Source organism: Hirundo rustica, chromosome 4, assembly GCF_015227805.2.
Source record: "Hirundo rustica isolate bHirRus1 chromosome 4, bHirRus1.pri.v3, whole genome shotgun sequence".
NCBI classification, from domain to species: domain Eukaryota; kingdom Metazoa; phylum Chordata; class Aves; order Passeriformes; family Hirundinidae; genus Hirundo; species Hirundo rustica.
Genome location: NC_053453.1, coordinates 53697751 through 53716705, shown reverse-complemented (window position 1 = coordinate 53716705; position 18955 = coordinate 53697751). Strand labels below are relative to the sequence as shown.

The 18955-nt window shown below is 49.9% G+C and overlaps 1 protein-coding gene across 1 annotated transcript; it reads right to left on the bottom strand.

Annotated features, from left to right (window-relative positions):
• Positions 1 to 1879: 1879 nt before the first annotated feature.
• On the bottom strand, positions 1880 to 14774 carry MFNG (MFNG O-fucosylpeptide 3-beta-N-acetylglucosaminyltransferase). The gene is made up of 8 exons (XM_040062584.1): positions 14295 to 14774; positions 9582 to 9630; positions 8970 to 9072; positions 8729 to 8882; positions 7619 to 7704; positions 6201 to 6366; positions 5591 to 5676; positions 1880 to 4759 (listed from the first exon to the last, which is right to left on the bottom strand). The coding sequence occupies exons 1-8, from the start codon at positions 14631 to 14633 to the stop codon at positions 4693 to 4695; spliced, it is 1050 nt and encodes a 349-aa protein (XP_039918518.1). The 5' UTR covers positions 14634 to 14774; the 3' UTR covers positions 1880 to 4692.
• Positions 14775 to 18955: the final 4181 nt, after the last annotated feature.

Below are 18955 nucleotides of genomic sequence, written 5' to 3'. Positions count from 1 at the left end.
CTGGAAGGCAATTTAAACACAAGAGACAGGCAAGGAGCCCATTCTTGGGGTCTGTAATTAATCACTTACAGTTCAAACGGGGAGAGAGATAAGTTCCCAGCTTGCCTGCAGTCCAAGCTGGATCAAACAAGAAGGAAAAAAAAATCTCAGGCTGTCAAGGAAGAGCCTGAAGAGGCAATGCCATCTGAGCATCAGCAGCTCAGTTCTGTCCTCCTTTAACTTCACTGGTACTTAGGCAGAAAGTCTACAGGAAAAATTCCTGCATCAGCCGGTGAGAACAGGCACAGTTACTTGAATATTTATGATGCTGCTCTTTTTCCTGGCTTCGCTTATGTCTATGGCAACACTTGCATCCTTTTCAGTGGAGCCACATGATGAGCACTATTTGGCAGAGGAGAAAGTTCCAGTTAGTCTGAGATTCCATCTCCGGCACCAACTGCTAGCAGGTTCCTCAAGAGAAAACATAAGGATGGTCCAAGCCTCCCTGTGACCATGCACCTACTGAATGGAGCAGTCACCCTCCTTCAGCTTTGCATCCATCCCAGAAGTGTGTAGAGACAGCTGTCAAGTTGGGTTTTTCAGAGACTGAAGACAAAAGAAATTTAACAAATTAATTAAATAAGAGCTGCTGATGCTACTCTGGACTGTCTGAAAAGTCGGCATTGTAAGCAAGGGCAGAAGTAAATTAAGAAGCATATTAAGAAGCTAAATCTGTTGTAAGCAAGTGACTATAACACTGATGAAAAGCCACTGATTAATTTGGAGTGTTATTAAAGAAAGAAGATGTTCAGGGCCAACCAAACTGATCTCACCTCTTCCAAGGCGAACTCTGTCTCACAGGCTGGCATCCTTGGTGGCATTGGTGAGCTGCAGTTGCCCTGATAACAAAAAAAAATCCAGAGCTGCGGCACCAGCCAGGCAACACCACCCTTCCTGCTCTTGCCGGGCAGTCCCCAAACGGCACTTCCAATGCACTGCTAGAATTCCTATGCTCCTCCAAGGCCTCGCTTGGTGATTTCTTTCCTTCCAATCTCCTTTCTTCCTGTTCCTATTTCTCATCCTTTGACTTCTGTCTGAAAAACTGCTCACCTTTTGAAGGCTGTTTCCTTAGCAAGAAGCCCGGGGAGAGAGCTGAAGGCTGTGGTCTGGGTACAAACTGGGCAAATCCCACAGTGGCTCAGGAATCTGTTTTTCTGCAGCAGCAGAACTGTTAAGAGGAGTTGGCACCAGAGACAGAACCATTGTCTAGTGTTGCTATTCTTCTCTCTCCCCTTCAAGCCTTTAGCAACGACTGCAGTTTCTCACCTATTTCAACTAAATTCTCTTTCCCCCTAAAGAAAGGATAGTCATTAGCTTTTTTTTTTTTTTTTTTTTTTTTTGCACTGTCAAATAGGGCTTTTCTTATAAAAATTCTTTATGCTAACGGGAAAGTGAAGAAAAGATACCGTTAACATGAAAGCCTTACTTAATATTTTACATTTCAAATACTGTAACTGCTTTTTCTTTCCCCCTCCTTCTCCTTTTTCTGAACTTTCAGTATACAGTTTAAACATCATTAATAGTGTTGGTTGCTATGGTGTTGGGCAGGCAGAGGTGTCTGTACTTGAAACCTTGAACTACACTTAATGTTGTACAACAGCAGGGTCATGCCAACACCCTTGACTTTGACCCCGTTTTTCCCAGTAAAATATAAAGACCATGTCTCCATTCCTTTTCGTTCTTGGGAGAGGAGTTGTTTGGTTTGGTTTTGTTTTTTGGTTTTTTTTCTCTGCAATGAGAAAAGGAAGTGTGAGCTAGAGAAAGGTAGAGATATTAAAAAAAAAAAAAAAAAGAAGAAGAAGAAGAAGAAGAAAATACAAATTTAATAGACCCAGCGGAACCTTTCCAAAATCTTTGTTACATCAAGAGAAATAGAATAAAAAGAGACAGCCTCCTGAAAAGTTTCACATGAGATTGTTTCTCATTTTCCCAAGCAGCTAAACATTTTAATAAACTAGGAAAATGAGACTGTAAAACCACAACATCTGACAGCAAGCCCCAGGGGCAGGAACCATTCCTGAAACTAATTTTAACTCATGTTTTAATGTTGATCAGATTTCATGTGGTGAACATCCCATTAAGCTGTCTCTCTGTTCTTAGAGAAAACCTGGTTTCTTTTGTCGACTCAGAAGCTATTTTCTTTCCAGTGTATTGTCGTCACAGGCATAGCAGGACTTTTCTGTCATTCATTTCTCCACGGCCCAAGAGATGCCCTGCCCCAAACATCTTTTCGTCTGTTCTGTTTCCTTGTGAGACAAGATATTTTCCTCAAAAGTGGCACTTTACTGCTCCAGCAACGAAACCCAGTCTTAAATGGGTCCCCATGCAACCACTCAAGGATTTGACCCATTAAACATCTGATCTTCATCCATGCAAAAAGCACCAGGTCAATTCAGACCAGCTGAAGCCAGGATCCAAAGCAAGCTTTCAGTTTCTCTGCTTTGCTTTTACCCCAGGGAAGTGAAGCTGCTGTACCAGTTTCCTCACATGAATCGCATTTTGCTCTGATTATCACCAGGACATCTACAGACAGGACCAGATTTTTAACTCAAAGTCTCTATTAACATCAGCTGAAAATCTGAATGGGAAAAAATTATATATCCAAGTAGTGTAGGTTTCTCTTGAAGACTCATTCCTTCTCACAAAACCATATTTCATCTTCTGGTTGTGTTCAAACCCAACCACTAGTCCTCTGGGGCAGGACTTCTTGGTGCTGCATCCCTCTTTCAATAGTTGTGTCTCGGTTTTGTGCCACGTGCATTCTTGGCTGGCATAGCCGTGTGATCCAAGACCCTTCCACAACTCAAGGGATAGTCACTGGCATCAGCTCGCTCTGTGCCTGCTCAGGATGAACTTCTGCTTCAAAGGCCTATAGTGCAACAGAAGAAAGCAAGGCTGTGTGCTGCTACACAAGCTGACTAAATGCCAGTAACAATGACCAGGGTGGAAAACAGCTCTACAGGCCCCTGCCTTCTGTTTTATCCAGAAAATAAAATTTTCTTGTTCCTTTCTAGATTCCCTTTTGCAGAGGTGGAAGGTCTTTCTGATGCCTTTCCTCTAAACTTTGTGGGCACTGTGTAGGAGATGCTGGTGCTTGGAGTGGAAGGATGTGACAGTGGCCAGTTTTTAAAACAGCAAAGCCACGGTGACAGTTGCCTTTAACTCTTCCAGCCCACCAATGGCAGGCTTAGTCACATCAGCAGCATCAAAGCTGAGCAGCTCTTTAGAGAAAGGGCATTTGTTCTTTCATCTGGAGATTACAGGATCTCTCACAGATCTCAGCAGTCTGTTTTGAAATGCTGTTTAAAGAAAAATACCTGTTTGTGGCACCACCTGCCATTTAAAACAGCCTCCTTGCCTTCCAGCTTTCCCTGCAAAACCCTCCCCCAGCCATTTAACTGTAGGTACAAGGACAAAATGAAGCCAAAGTTCATTCCCCAGCAAGGACCATTGCTCAGCTTTCACACTGGGCACTTATTGGGAAAAGGACCCTTCACAAACATGCCAGGAAGCTTGTAATCTGTTTGGGTCCACTGTTGGACTCAAACAGAGGGTCTCCCTGTTGCGCTCATCAGGGAGAGCGGGAAGGCAGAAAGCTGCTATTTAGCGTCTGGAGGAAAGACCTACAGAAATAAAAAGCTCTTTGCCTTGCTGTTTCCATTCCTTCATGACTTGACTTTTTTATTTTGGACAGAAAAGATTATAAAGCTGTAACCTCTAATCCACTCCTGAGCGCTCCTTCTCCATCTCTTCCTTTCTCCTCTCTTTCAGCCAGTTCTAATCCTTTATGTCTCTTCTCACAGATAGGAGCCAGAGTCTAATCTCAGACGACAGGTTGGTAATTAGAGCAAGAGATTATCCTGACCGCACATCAAGAAGGTAAAAGGAGAGGAATAATGCAGCACCATACAAGATCAAACCTTCAACATTCAATGTGGGAACCATCCCCATCTCACTCAGTTTCCTTCTGGCACCCTTACCCCATGCCCTCTCTTCTGTCCCAGCAGAGCAGGGGATTCCTGATTCTTTGTACTTCCTGCCCATCTCCCCTCTGTTGAGCAAGGACTATGCTTTTCCAGGATTCATTCAGCACAGAAATGGTCACATTTTCCATTTCAATAGACTTTGACTATGCAGAGACTCGGCAGGTCTGTTGCTGCAAAGTGTGGGCAGTAGCAAAAGCACAGATATGGAGGAAAAGGCCCTGCTCAGAGAGTCTGGAGCCACGACATGCTGCCACCCACCAGGAGCTGAGCACCAGGTATACACACACGGGGCCCTTCTAGTCCAGCAAGATGCAGCCAGGGCACAGAGCAGCAGCAGCAAGTCCTCATCTCTACCCAGATGCCCAGCGGTCACTTTCCTTTCCAAGTCCTTTCCTTGATCTGCTCAGTAGGCATACTGCTCCCATCCCTTGCACATAGCCCGGCACAGACGAGAAGCTCATTCATGTGTCCAGCCCGTCTTATCCATCTTCGGATCAGACCTTGTCTCTTGTCCTGGGTCACCAGTATTGAGCATGGACCAAGAACACCATCACAGAGCCCCAAGAGCTCCAGTGAAGGTGAAATTGGGAGCACCAAGCTTCTTCAGTGTCCCACTCCCTACAGTGGACAGGTGTCACCTGGATCCGCTCTAGCTGAGGCTCAGGCATCACCATCCAGCAGCCTGCAGGCACCAGGAGGTGTCTGGATAGAGGTGGCAATGGAGTGATCGAAACCTGCTGGGGAGAAAGCAAAGTAAGGTCAGAGGACACTTTTTACACCAGCACACAGGACCTCTCCCTCGTGCCCCATTCCACATCAGGTGCCCACCCTGCAGCACAGAGCTCGGGACTGGTTGCTCACCCCAAGATGTCTTTCCTCAGCAAAGCCTCCCTCTGATACCCAAATCCAGCTCTAGCCCATAGAGCCCAAGCCCACAGCTCACCCTAATCACGGGCAGGGAGATGGGCAGTGCACCAGACCCTGCTACATGGTTCTGTTGATGCTCTTTTCATCACCTAGCTGCTTCCCACCCCTGCTATCTCCAGCCAGGATCGTCCTACTCATGCTCTGCAAATAACAGCTTTAGGTTTGTTCACTCAAAGAGGAAAAGGTAAATCAAAGAATAGTTTTGTTTGTAGTCAGCCTTAAGTGAACCTTTTTCTTTTTTTCCCTTCAGTTTTCTCAGCAAAGCATAAAATGAAAAAACAAGCAGAATTTCCTTTCCTCAGTTTAAAAGAACATTTCTGTTCCTGTCCCTGAGGTAAAAGGTTAGCTGGTTCAGCCTCAAAATGGGAAATAAACAGCAATACTTTGGCTTAGGCATTGTCCAAATAAAATGTTTTGAGTGCTTCGTTTCTTCCCACTCACCCAAAAAGGTTTGCAAGGTTTATAAGCGTTCACAAACAGCCTAATGCTGGGGTGCCCCTCACTCAATAAGCCAGGTGACTGTAAGGTTTCTGTCCCTCCCTCTAGCACTCCTGCACCCCAGTGGGCTGCCTCCCCCTCCCAGCCCATTGTCTGAGGGCTCACACAGCAGCAACACCCAGAGCACTCATGCCCCATACCTTGAGGGATCCTCCTGGGGTGAGAAGGGGCCACTGAGCTCAATGACATTGAGTTTGTTCTCAAACACACCATAGCTGAGGGTGACCTACAAAGTAGTGGTGAGAAAGGAGCAGAGAGAACGAGATGAGTTCAGGAGCAAGGAATTTCCTGTGGATGACAAAAACTCCCACTCTAGTTCCTTCTCTGCTTGTTTAACCTCTGTCTTCCACATCTCTCCCTTCTTCCTTTCCGTGATGGTCCACCCTACTAGTCTTTTGCCCACAAGTCCTTTGCAAGACATACACGGTGCCATGTCAAAGGCCCTTTCCCAATCAATCATCATTTCTGCTTGTCCTTGTGCCACATTCTCCCAGGGATGCCCTCAATCCTCCCACCACTCCCCATACATGTGTCCCCCACCACTGACCCCAGGGCTCTGTGACTGGCAACTGTGCTGCAGGCAACATCTGTTCCTTATTTCAAAGAAGCATTTGTCAGGAAAGCCTCCCCGGAAGAGCAGATGATTGATTCAATGCACATCACTGCCATCAGTGGAACGACATGCCTGCAAGCTCCCCACCACTTCTCCTTCCTCACACACCTCCCTCTTGCTTCCTTTCCCCTCCTCACCTGCTGCATGAGCTGAGAGGTGGGGATGAGCTGCAGGTTCTCCAGGTGGGAGTGGAAGAGCGTACTGGGAATCAGCTGCCCACCGACTTTGCACTCGATGATGTAACCCACAGTGCAGTCATCTGGCAGGCGGATGAGCTCAGAAGTGCTCAGGAAGTTCCTGCCACTGGAAGAGAATAGGGCTGCATGGCTTAGGAAAAGGGTAGGGGGCAGACATAGGCATCCACTTGGGCAGGAGATTACTGAAAACCAGAGTAAATCGTGTAACTAGGCAAGAAATCCCCGAGTTCCACCTGCAAATGCTCGGGAATGGGCTTGCTCTTTCACCATTTCCAGCCACGCTGTCCCTGATACATAATCCACGTCCTTGGTAAGCTGATGCGGAGAGCTGACAGACTGTGCTGAGTCACTTCTCCACGTGTTTGGTGAAGTGCACTGAGCCCCTGGGGAGTCAGACAAGCCACCACAAGAGAAACTGTGGGAGCACATGGCCAGGACCAGGGGGATGAAAGAACAGGACATGCAGCTTGGATAAGCCATCCACTGTAATGTAACACCACATACTTGGCCACCTTTTGATGACGGGCTAAACCCCAATTTAAGACTTCTGGAACTGGAATTATTTACACAGTATGAAGTGCTGTCTGCAACAACCCCCAGCAAACTGAAATGTGTTTTAAGCATTTTAAAAATGGCAGTGGCAGATTTTATGTCAGGTTAGGCATTGTCTATCTGTGCCACTTTCACTTCACCCTAGATCACAGATCATCCTTTTGACTGGGTCTACCACAAAATACATATCATGAGCTTTGGCTAAAGCAGCCACCTGGTGTGGATCAGATCTGTCCTTCTGAGTATGCTCAGATCTGGTTAAGGCTGGCACAGCCAATGCCTGTGGTATAATCTAGGGCATCATGGAATACATCATCTTGTTCTAGGCTGGGATAACACATTGGGACCTACCTCTGTTCTCCATACATCAAGCTGAGGAAATGACAGTAGACACCTGAGAAGCCAAAGAGGGTTTCGGTTGAGGGAACAGAAAATTAGCTCAGGAGGGAGGTACAGAAAGCTGGAAAGAGGAAGATGAAGGGGAGACGATATAGACAGATGGGGAAAGAGTCAGACGAAGCTGAAAGGGATGGGAAGGGGTGTGGGGAGTAAACAAGAGCTTTAAGGAGATGGGGAAAGAGGAGTACATCATCCTGTGACCACGTTTACTGCTCTTGCCAGTCTTCAATCAGATGGCAGACCCACCCAGTACTTCCTTCCTCCAATCTCACATCTTGCAGACATGCAGCACATGACACTCTGCAACTCTGCAAACACCACATGCACAAATCCAGGTCTGACACCGCCAGGAATTAATGTGCAGCCATGTTGCTCATCCCCACAAGCTCCCACACTCCCCAGCTCACCTGGCCCAGGGCACCATCTTCCTGGCCAGCTTGCGGCTGATGCAGAACCCTGCCCCTCCCGTGGCAAACCAGAAGCGCACGGATTTCTGGAGAGAAACACCAGAGAAAATCAATGGCAGAGGCTCAGACAATACCACACTTCCAGAGATGGGAACCCCGGCTTTGATGTCAGGACAAACACAGCCCTGTCATCACCCCAGCCCCCTGACTGCTGCCCAGAAGGAATTGCTAGCATGGATTTTCACTTCCTCATAAATGGAACAGCCAGTTGCTCCTGCTGGCAGCAACAGATTGGGTGCCTAGGGCAGGCTTACATCCTGTCAGACACATACCCAAAGGCAGAGCAGCAAGGGGGACTCTGCCCCTTGGATGATCAAATTTAGTCAACACCTACAGCCGTGTGCAGACAAGATGGCAAGTTCTCAGCTGTTGCCATTGCTCTTAGGACCTGTCTCCTTGCAATACTGCGCTGGTTTTGGCTGGGGTAGAGTTAACCTTTTTCACAGTGGCTGGTGCAGGGCTGTATTTTGGATTTGTGCTGAATACAGCGTTGATGATACAGAGATGTTTTTGTCATTGCTAAGCAGGGTTTACACACAGCCAAGGCCTTTTTTGCTTTCCTGCTGCCACACTGGTGGGGAAACTGGGGGTGCAAGGGAGGTTGTGAGGAGACACAGCCAGGACTGGTGACCCCAACTGACCAAAGGGATATTCCAGATTACATTACATCATACTTAGCATATAAAGTGTGGAGAAAAGAAGGAAGGGGTGGACATTTGGAGCAACGGTGTTTGTCTTCCCAAGTCACCATTACACGTGATGGGCCCCTGCTCTCCAGGAGGTGGCTGAACACCTGGCTGCCCGTGGGAAGCAGTGATTTAATTCTTTGTTTTACTTTGCTTGTGTACATGACTTCTGCTTTCCCTGTCTTTATCTCAACCCACAAGTCTTCTACCTTTTGCCCTTTCGATCCTCTCCCCACTCCCTCTGGTGGGGGAGTGAGTGAGCGGCTGTGTGGGGCTTGGCTGCTGGCTGGGGCTAAACCACAACAAACGTGAGCCAGAGCACCAGAACCACCCACTGCCCCCGCACCACCACCACAGGCTGTACCGTCTGGTTGTTTGGCAGCATTTCTGAGGCCCAGATGGGTCGGTTCAGGCTGGGTTTGCCCAGGTAAACATCCCATGTCTCCATGTAGGAGGACAAGAGCTTCAGGAGCGCCTGAGGGTTCAGGTAGTTGTCATCATCCAAGTGGCAAAACCAGCTGGGGCAGACAGGAAGACACAAGAAGTTCGCAGTAAGGAGGGTGCCTCTGGCTCTCAGGGGTCCCCGCCTGGCAGCCCTGCCTCACCTCAGGCCACTGGCCAGGAAGGCGTCGAACTCTGCAGCCATCTTGCAGGACAGGGCCTGGTGGCTGTGCTCAGAAGAGCAGTTGGTGAAGATCACATGGCCACCTGCCAGAGAAGGGAAAGCTCAGAGCCAGCCCACTTTGCACGGTGGTCACAGGGAGGACATCTGGGCAGGAGGGAAGGGGTTTGTTCAGTCTCTTCATGGCCCCCCCAAAAGGCATCCAAGCCCATGGTGACATGGGTTCCACTCCTCCCCCTACCAGGAGATGAAATCTGAACAAAGCCAAGCAATTCGGCCAAGACTACGATGCCTGCCATCCACACTTCCACCCTGCCCGCTGCCAGCCACAATGCAGAGGTTGAGGGGCTCTGTCACGTGCTGCTTCTACCCACGGATGCCTTTAAGCAGACAGCACCTGCCTCCAGTCAGCTGCATGCCCTGGGGTGAGCCAACTACACCAAATCATCACCACCACAGCACACGGCAAGGGGCGTTTCAATGGGCAGTGCTGGTGCAGGACAGCCGGCCCTCACACCAGACCCCCTCTCTAGGCCAGGGCAGTTCAGGGGCTGAAGGTGGAGTGGAGAGGTGGTGTCATAGGACAGGTCATTACCCATTCTCCTCTTCAAGGCACCATCTTCTTCATCAGTGAAGATGTAGGTCTGGGGAAACAAGGAGAAGAGATTACTCTCAGGGATGGAGCTGGTGCTGTTCCTGGCTGCCCACTTCTTCCTCCCACAACTGGACACACTTAATGAGGTTACCCCACTCCATGCTCTGCTGCTGTACCCACTTCCAGGCAGCAAATGAACAGAGGGATGGCTGTACTCCCCCTTCCTGCAGGGCACAAACATCAGCGCTTGTGTGCCTTCATTTGCACCCCCACCCCACTGCCTTGGGAACAGGGGACCCGTGACACTGAGCGAGGGGGCGAGGTACCCCTGGGTTAGGTGTCAGCGGTAGAAAAATGAAAGCATTGTGGTTAAATGATGCTTGGGTTAAAAGAACATCTGCTTGTGTGTGAAGTGTGCACAGCCCCCTGCCACTTTCTGCCCCCTCCTCCTCCTCTTCCTCCACTCCCAGGCTTCTCTAATCCCCCTTGCTGCCATTATGTGGCACATCTCCCCCTCTTCAGAGCCAGGCGGGGATCAGGGCTGGGGAAGAAAAGCTTTCCTCAGGCAGAAAATGAGCTTTCACGAAATGAAAAAGGAGTCGCGAGCCGTAAACAGTCCCCCCACCAGCTGCCCAGGGCTGGTTAAACACAGCACCTGCGCAGGCACAAAGGGAACAAGGCAGGCAGACACCAGCTCCAGGAGCCATCACTGCTCCCAAAGGCTCTGGCAGGGGGACACGAGTCTCACCATCAGCCAGCATTTGGAAGATATATCCCTGCCTAGAGGACAGAGCAGGAGGTATGTTGTGTACCTGAAAGCAAGGCAATGAAGGACCCTCAGAGATCACCTGGCTTAAGCAGAGACAGCAGGATGGTTTCATGACCTCAGATGGACGAGCTACAGCGCTTGGTGAATTACCCTCCAACAGCTGAGCTGCAGCAATGGAGCATGCACACATTCCTACCTCACCTCACCAGTAAAGTCTCCTAGTTAATGCCACTTTCAAGGGGATTGTGTAGCAAGAAGCAATTAACTAAGTCCCAGGTAAAGAAGCTGCTCTGGGTCAGGGGACCATATCACAACCTTCAGACAAGGGAGGGATTGTCAGTAGCATGGGATTTCCCTTGCCAGTATGTCAGAGTTAGAAATTTCCACTATGGCAAATATTTTCATCTTTAGAAAAACAAAGTCTGAAACCGTTGAAACTTTCTGGCAAAAAAAAAAAACAAAACAAAAACAAAAACAAAAAAAAAACCCAAACAAAAAAAAACAAAAACAAAAAAAAAAAAAAAAAAAAAAAAAAAACCACAAGAAATATTGTTGCAGGAAATTACTTGTTTACAGATATAAAACCAACTAGATATCATGTGTCTAACAAACATCACATTTAATTGACTTAAAATAGCAAGCTGCGTATTTTCCAAATTTTCTACTTGTAAAAATATTCTGAGGTTCCCAATTTTCTCTTTATGCAAGATGGGATTTTTTTTTTTTTTTCAGACATTCAACACATTTCTGTGGAACCCAAGGATGAAAGTACACTGTCACCACATGCAACACCAAATTGTCCAAAATAACTGAAAAAAGGGGAATATGAGTGAGGGAATTGGCAAGTCTGGTTTTTCTGGCACTTTCTAACTCCGATCTCCATGGCACACCTGGCTGTGCTTGAGAAATGCAAAAGAAGATCACAATAGCACATGCAGCTCCCTCCATCCTCGTTTCTCCATCGTTCACACCCCTGAGGGTGGGAAACCTGGAACAGCAGTTGCTGGCAGAGATGAAGCACAGAAAGCATCCCTCCATTCTGGAGTGGAGAAGATGTCTATGTAGGAAAGGATTTCTGCTGGACAGCAGTGCAAGTAGAGATATGGAGCACTGTGTCAAACAGCTTTTTCTGGCAGCTCTTCATGAACATAAGAGCCCAGGCCACAGATAAACACTAGACTTTGAGACCTCCTCACCTTGAACTGGGGAGACAGTCTGGCAATAAAAAACTAGGAAAAGAGAATAAAGATTTGGAACCTGACAATCCAGGGCCACGTTCATGGTCTAGGCTCCCAGGGTATCCTTTCTGTAAGAAGAGACCCTCTCCAAAATGCAAACACATCAGCAGGACTACTGTTGTGTCCTGCACAGGGAACAGATTCAAAATCTGTGGTGCGTTCACATCACTGAAAATCTGAAAGCCAGTTCGGGATGGACCATTCAAAGGCTTTGTTTCAATTGGCTGGGTGTGTGGGCTTCTAAAAGGAGGGGAAGTGCTAGAAATAGTTCACATTGCCAAACCACACCAGAAAGCTGCACTTATCTCCATCAAAACTATTGACTGTAAGTCACTCCAAGATTCCGCCCAGCTAAACAATCATCAGAACCCACACTTCTATTTAGATTAAGCATTTGCTGAGGAAAAGGCCTTTCACTAAAATGACTTTCATAATAATCTCCAGTGGGAAGTTTGTCATGGATCGGTTCTCAAGAGGCAGAGCATGGTCCAGCAAAGAGTGCCCATCTCGCACTTCCCCATCTCTCACCAACTGCATGTCTTCAGATTAAACAGAGCATTTTCAGAGACAATCTCTCTCTCTCTCTCTCTCTTATTCTCTACCCCAACAGTGTCCAACGCAGAGGATTTTTAATTTGGCTCCCATACAGTCTGTCCTTGCCATCAAAACCACAGCTGTTCCTGCCTCCTGTTACAGTCACCCAAGCCTGACCTGGGAGGTCTGTGTTGCTTCCCCCAGAAGGAAATCATGCAGGTATCCAGCTCTGAAGCCAGGCTTGGCATCGGCAACGCAGCCAGCTGCTAAAATTTCCCTGCTGGCCACTGGCGGAGAAAGACTCACTGAATTGGTCTCCAGCCATGACTAAGGGCAAGTGAGAGAGTAAGATGCTGGATCAGCCCTAGAAGGCAGCCTCTGCACATCAGGACTTCTGAGACCTGAATTTCTCTGGGACTGGCTCCTAAAATCTATGTCTCTCCATAAAGACTCAATAATAGGAGGTCTGGTGCACTATTCCTGTCCCAACAATTAAATGTCCTTTGCAAACTGAAAGCTGGTTTGGTTTTTTTTTTGTTAAGCGAGGTTTTCTATATTGTCAAATTTTAAAAACTAACCCTTCCCCGAAAACTTAAAAACCCCCTTAAGCAGGCATATATTGGGAAAAAAAAAAAGTTTTTGACTTTCATGTCTTCTCTTTACCTCCCTTTCTGCTCCCACTCCCCTTCCCTCAAAGGCATTTCATAAAAAAAAGCAGAAGAAAAATGACTAAAATTGAGGAGGGAGGAGGAAAATACCGAGTTTGCAACTAAAATTGCTAAGACTGAAAAAAATGTTTAAAAATGAGTGACACTCCCATTCTACCCCTTCCTACCTACTTTCCTGCTCAGTCTGTGTAGCTTTCCAGAGGCTGGCAGTGGCATGGAAAATTCAAAACCTCTTCACTCGCATGCCAGAGGGGATCAGATGAATCTGGGGAGCTAGTATCTAATTCCTATCATCAGCAGAACGGCCAGGCACATACTTGTCAGACAAAGGAGGGATAGGTGAATTTCTCCTTAAAAACCCACTGAGAAGGCCCCACAAGCAATATCCTAAGGCCAGCGCAGCCATATAGTTGGGTTTGGTTTCTCCAAGGAGCTGCTGGGCTGGAGCTGGCCGGAGAGAAGTGCATCTGGAGGAGGAAGCAGGGCATCTCAGATGCTGAGAGGAACACACAGCCAGGAGAGGAAGCGTGCTCAAAATAGGACATGGCTTCCTGTCACGACCGCAGCAGACCAGAAAGTTGCAGCACCATGAAGTGGAAAACCACCCTTACCCAGAAAACACTGCATTGCCTCAGGTGCTCTCCTACCCAGTACCTCTGCCCCCGTCCCCCTCCCTCGCTGGGGCCTGAATTTGCCTTATAGGAACCATCACACACAGGCAGAGGCAAAAAAAAACCCCACCCTTCAGGGCAGCCACAGGATTTCTTCTTTCTTGAGGAGCAGCTCTGCGAGGGAGGGAGAAAAGCACCGGAGCTCTGGGGAGTACTCCTGCCCACCAGTAAGCCAGTCTGCACAGCACCACTAATGTGGTGCCCCACATCAATTTCTCTAGCAGGAAGGAAACTCTCCAAACTGTTTTAGCAAAGGATGAAAACATCGGGCTCTCAATTAAAAAAAAAAAAAAAAAATTAAAATCAAAAATACACCTGCATCACTTCAAGATAATGCCCATGGAAGCATCTGCCCAAGAAAGGAAAGTATGGATTGTGCTGATTTGTCGGCGGGGGTGAACACTGCTAACTACTGGTCCTCCAGGAGCCAGCCTGACTTGTTCTCTTGCCCACTGCACTGCACCTTTCCAGAGAAATGGGTGCCCAGGCACAGTGTAGGCATCCTGGCAAAGGGCCAGGGGAGCCTGTCAGCTCCAAACCCAACAAACTCATGGCACTAGGCGGCAGAAAGCCGCTATTTCGTACAGACACAGGACGGTCTGTACATTCACTCTAGCATGGCATCTATACCAGCCTTTTCCATGAAGCAGCTACTGGTGAAACATTTTGCTGGGGAGCATTTCCCTTTGAATGTGAAGTGAGAAATAGAGAAAATGAGGCAAAGTACTACGGTGCCCAGCCTCCTCTTCCTCTGGCTTTTATCTCCTTGCCCTGCCACCCCATCCCTGGCCCATTACTAACACTTTCTCTCTAGTCAGAATCCACAAACTCACCTGTTGGCTGGCCTGGGATATCCACGTGTCCAGGAGCAGCTCCATCCTGCTCTGGTGAAACCTCTTGGTTGTCTTCACAGCTATGAAAATGTCCCCAAGCGTCAGGCTTCCCCTAGTCCCGTATACCTCCGGAGAATGGAGTTTGAGGTCCTTCTGCCCCCTGCCACCAGATCCCTCTGGGCCCCCTTCGCTCTGTCGCTCTGGCTTCTCCAACACTCCCTCCCTGATCCCTGGGTACTGAGCTGCCTCCCGAGCCCCTCGGTGCCGCATGGAGAGGAGAGCCACGCTGACAAGGAAGACCGTGGCTCCAGAGACGCCATGGATGAGCCGACGGCTCATGCTCCCAAATCGATCCCGCCGCAGGCAGTATCCTACTGAACAAGGACAAACTCTGCCTGTACCTCCACGTGACGCTGCCTGCTCTTCGCGAAGCCTCCGAAGGGGAAGGATTAGTCAAAAGCAAGGTCTGAACAGGATGTGGTCAAGGAACAGGGTGGGCAAAGACCAGGAAGCCAAAGAGTCGGCAGACCTGAAGGATCCCAGTGAAGCAGGGGGGATTTTCACAGACTACGGAGAGCTCAACAACCCAGCGAGGCAGGGACACGCGACTGGAAAATACTCCCAGGAGACGGCACGGGGCTGGCACAGCTTGCCAGGAGGAAAGCGAGCATCCCTGCTCCCGACGGGCAGGCTGAGTGTCCCAGGCCGGGTGTTGAGGGGGAGGCAAAGGAGAGCAGAGCCACGAGTGGGGAGCCTGGACCGAAGGCATCGGCTGCCCAGAAGACACCAGCCCACACAGGCGGGCCGGCGGCTCCGGAAGCCGGCGGGCGCAGGGCAGCAGGGGCACGGTCCAGCGCGCAGCCGAGCCGCCGCTCCCGCCCGCAGCTCCGGGTCCCTGCCAGCCCCGGTCCCGCCTCCGGGCACGGGGCGGGGCGGCAGCCCGGGAGGAAGGATGGAGAGGAGGGGAGGCTGCGGCTGACGGTGGGTTTGCCTCACCAGGGCACCCCCGCTCTGGGACACCTCCGAGGTTACAAGCGGCAGACCTGGGAGGACAAACCTGTTGTTGACTCGATCTCCCCGCTTCTCCGTGACAGTTCAGCCCGATTTCTACAGCCCTGCTCATCCCGGTGCTCTTGAGAGAGGAGGGGACGGTGACACCGATGTGGGCTCTAGTGAAGTTAAGGTGCGGGTCCCCTGTTGTTCTTGCGAAGATAGATTTTTTTCCCCAGTAATTCCCTCGGCCCCAAACTTTTCCTGTGGACACAGGTCTGAATTTCTGCCCCTGCCTTTTATTCCTAGCTTGCTCCCCAAAGCATGATCGTGGGTTCCTTGCCGTCCCTCCTGCCACCACACCCCAGTCTCGAGCTGGGGTGTGACCCCCACTTCTGACAGCCAACCCCCTAAACCATGACTCTGCTCTGGAGGGTCCCTTTTCCTCTGCCTCCAGCCCTGCAACCCCCACCCTCTGCCCCCTCTCACATCCCTACCAGGATGTCCAAGGACATTCTGCTTCCCAGATGGCTGCAGAACCAGTGACACTCACTGGAAGAGGTACACCAGCAACTAAAAGCATGAGGAAGGGCATACTGCCTCCCTTTCAGTTGTAGAATCACAGAATGACTTGGGTTGGAAGGAACTTTAATCATCCAGTTCCAAGCCCACTGCCACAGGCAGGGACGCCTTCCACTAGACCAGGTTGCTCAGAGCCCCATCAAACCTGGCCTTGAACACTTCTGGAGTAGCACGGGGGTTGGGGGGGATGGCGAGGGTGTGCAGTGTCACTGCTGAGTTTGTATTATATCCCACCCAGGTCCTTGGTCCCTGCAGCAGGGCTGAGCTCAGACACTTGGCCCTTTTGGCTTTCGTGCTGTGCAGGATGCAGATTCCCTTTCCCTGGGCAATGAAAGGGGATGTCCTCTCTTTGGAAAACCTCAGAGACCTGCAGGCACAGCAGCAAAGTGGCGCATGCAGCTCCTTCCTCACCCCCCTCCTTCGCCATTGGTCTCCCCTGAGCAACCTTCACTTCCAGTCTTCCAGTTGCCAGCAAGGGATAGGGATATCAGAGACCCTCAAAAGGTGTGAGAGCCCCTCCCAAGGACAAAGACCACCACGGAAGGGAAATTTAGGGGTCAGCAGACTGCTGCACGCTTTTGCTGCTTCAGTTAGATATGGGGGAGGTGACCATGCAGTCCCCTTCACACCTGTAGGCCACGTTACAGAGTAGCCAGAGGGATACAGAGAGACAACCAGCCCAGGAGGGGGAATGATATCCATACCCCCATCTCGGCTTCCCTGTGCAGCAAGCGTGGGGACAGAAGGATGGTAGCGCTCTACATAAGCTGCCGAAATCAGAGCGCCTCCTCAGGGACCTACAAGCTGTGGGCATCCAATCTCATCATACCAAAAAAATAAAATAAAAAGTAGTAAGTTGGGGCCCAGAAGAATTGGTGGGGGTTTGGAATGGCTCCATGTGGAAAAGGACACTGCCCCATGCACATGTCAGGTCATGGGGCCTTAGAAAAGAGGGGCAGGGCAGCCTGCCAAGGTCCCTCTGTTCCACACTCCCACTATGTGTCCAGCCACAGACACTTCCCAGGCACACCTGTGGGCTAAACCCATGTTCTCAGTTTCTCCACATCTCAGACACACTTTCACTCTGCTCCTGTCCCGGGCTACAACTTTTTACTTTTATAAGCAAGAAATCACTGAATCCAGTTCTTTACCCTCCTCCCCTGTATTTCTCTAAGTCTCAAAGACTCCTGCCTTTCCCTGAAGCAAGAACATCTCCAGAGCATCTCCCATATCCCTTTGGAGAGTCCCTGCAGGTTTTATTTTTAGATCTCTTTGAATACTGATGCTTTCTTACACTGATTTGGGGCACGGGGGAGTCATTCACCTTCAGGCCTTACATTATTGCAGGGATGTGAACTTGGTGTGACTGGGACTGCTCACACAGCTGGCCAATGCTCCTGAACCAGAAATTAATCTCCTTGAGTGCTCCAGCCACATGCCAGCAGCCTCAGGCACCTGTAAAGGAAGCTTCTATAGCTCCAAGGCATCCTGCAGCACCCCCAGCTCTGGCTTAGGAGATCATTTGGAAGGCTCAAGTGGAGCACAGGCACGGCTCCTTAGGGATGGCCCCAGAAGACTTTACAAATACAATTCAAAGCTACCACATATAGCACATGGTGCCGGGAAACTCTGCTGCGGCAGGGGCCCACTGTGGACAGGGCCGGTAACTTCCCAGGGTGACAGAGATGATACCCTGATAATCCCCTCCCTGGAGGGAGAAATCTTGCTCTCAGTGAGCCTTTACAGTGGTTTGCACAAGGCTGTTACAACTTTGTACAGGTAATTGGTGCCCAGGGCTGCTAATTGCTTTGTGCCTGTTACCCAACCCGTGACTCATTCCTGCAAGGAGGCAGCTACCCGCCCAGGAGGTAAAAAAAGGTGGGCTGGGGTGTGCAGGGCAGAGAGGGTCATTGATGCTTGCCTTGGAGCCCTCTGCCCCACTTCTCACCAATGTCCAGAACAAGTTAAGGCTGGATTTTGAAAGCCCCAGGGAGAGAAGCTGGGTAAAGAGAGAGCCTGGAAGAAGCCTGGCAGCAGCAGAGACAGTGTTGCTGCTGCTTGGCTAGCTGGGCAGTGCCAGCCTGCATCCCAGCAACCTCCCTTTGCCTCCCTTTCCCACCAATGGCCCAAGGAAGTGCTGTGGGATGTGATTCCTTGGGTGGGCACCAAGGGCTAAGCTGGGAGCACAGCCTGACTGTGGAAGGGCAGCTTTAAACCCCCTTCAGCCTAGGCCGTAGAGCTGGGGCTGGTTCCCAGTGCCAGCAGGGACGCAAGGAAGTTTCAAGCCCTGAGTCCCAGTGCCTCACACATAGTGTTTTCCCTGAATACTCAAGTGCTGCTTTTCCTCAGCAAAGATGCAAATTCAAATCTCCAACTCCATGACAGGGTGAATGGGAAACTTGTTTTGGGACTTGTCTTCTCATCAGCTCAACAAGAATCCCACTTTGTTTGCCTGCAGGGCAAGCATCCTCCCCAAGGAACTGGCTGTGCCAGGATGCTCAGGCTGCCTCAGGATGCCACTTGGGAGCTTTCATCTGGAACCCTGTGTATGCCAGTTCCCCCTTCCCTGAGAGAAGAGTTGCATGGCTCCAGGGCAAAGCGAGGATTTTGCTCTACATTTTAGTGACTGCAAGATAAAATCTTCATTTTCTTTCCTCTCCCCTTCAATCTCGTCCTCATAAAAGACACAGGCAACTGGTTTAGAGCCTAAAATAACACCTCACGGGGGACTCGTGAAGATCAGCAAGTTAATCTTCGCTCAGAGCTTCACAAGTGCATGGCACCAGCAGTGCCAAACCACAGGGGCAAGGAGGACACAGAGAGGACATGACTCTGGTGCTGGTTGCCCATCTTCTCCCACTGACCCCAGAATCAGCGAACTCTGCCTGACTTCACGCCCCAAGAGCCCCAAGCCTCCCAGAGCCACAGACTTCATTTTCCTCTGGCATGCCTGAGCAAAGACCACCTACCACCACAACCACCACCTCTCCACAGCATGGGTATCCTGGCACCCCTTTCCTATGGCATCTGATGATGGTGGCTGCATAACAGGATTCAGGACCACACAGCCTAAGTGAGCACTGCTGTGG

Coding starts and splice junctions, on each gene's coding strand:
- MFNG (XM_040062584.1), bottom strand. CDS start 14,633: ATGAGCCGTCGGCTCATCCATGGCGTCTCTGGAGCCACGGTCTTCCTT. Junction 9,073..9,581: donor TGCCTTGAAGAGGAGAATGG/GTAATGACCTGT, acceptor CTTCTCTGGCAG/GTGGCCATGTGATCTTCACC. Junction 8,883..8,969: donor TTCCTGGCCAGTGGCCTGAG/GTGAGGCAGGGC, acceptor TGTCTGCCCCAG/CTGGTTTTGCCACTTGGATG.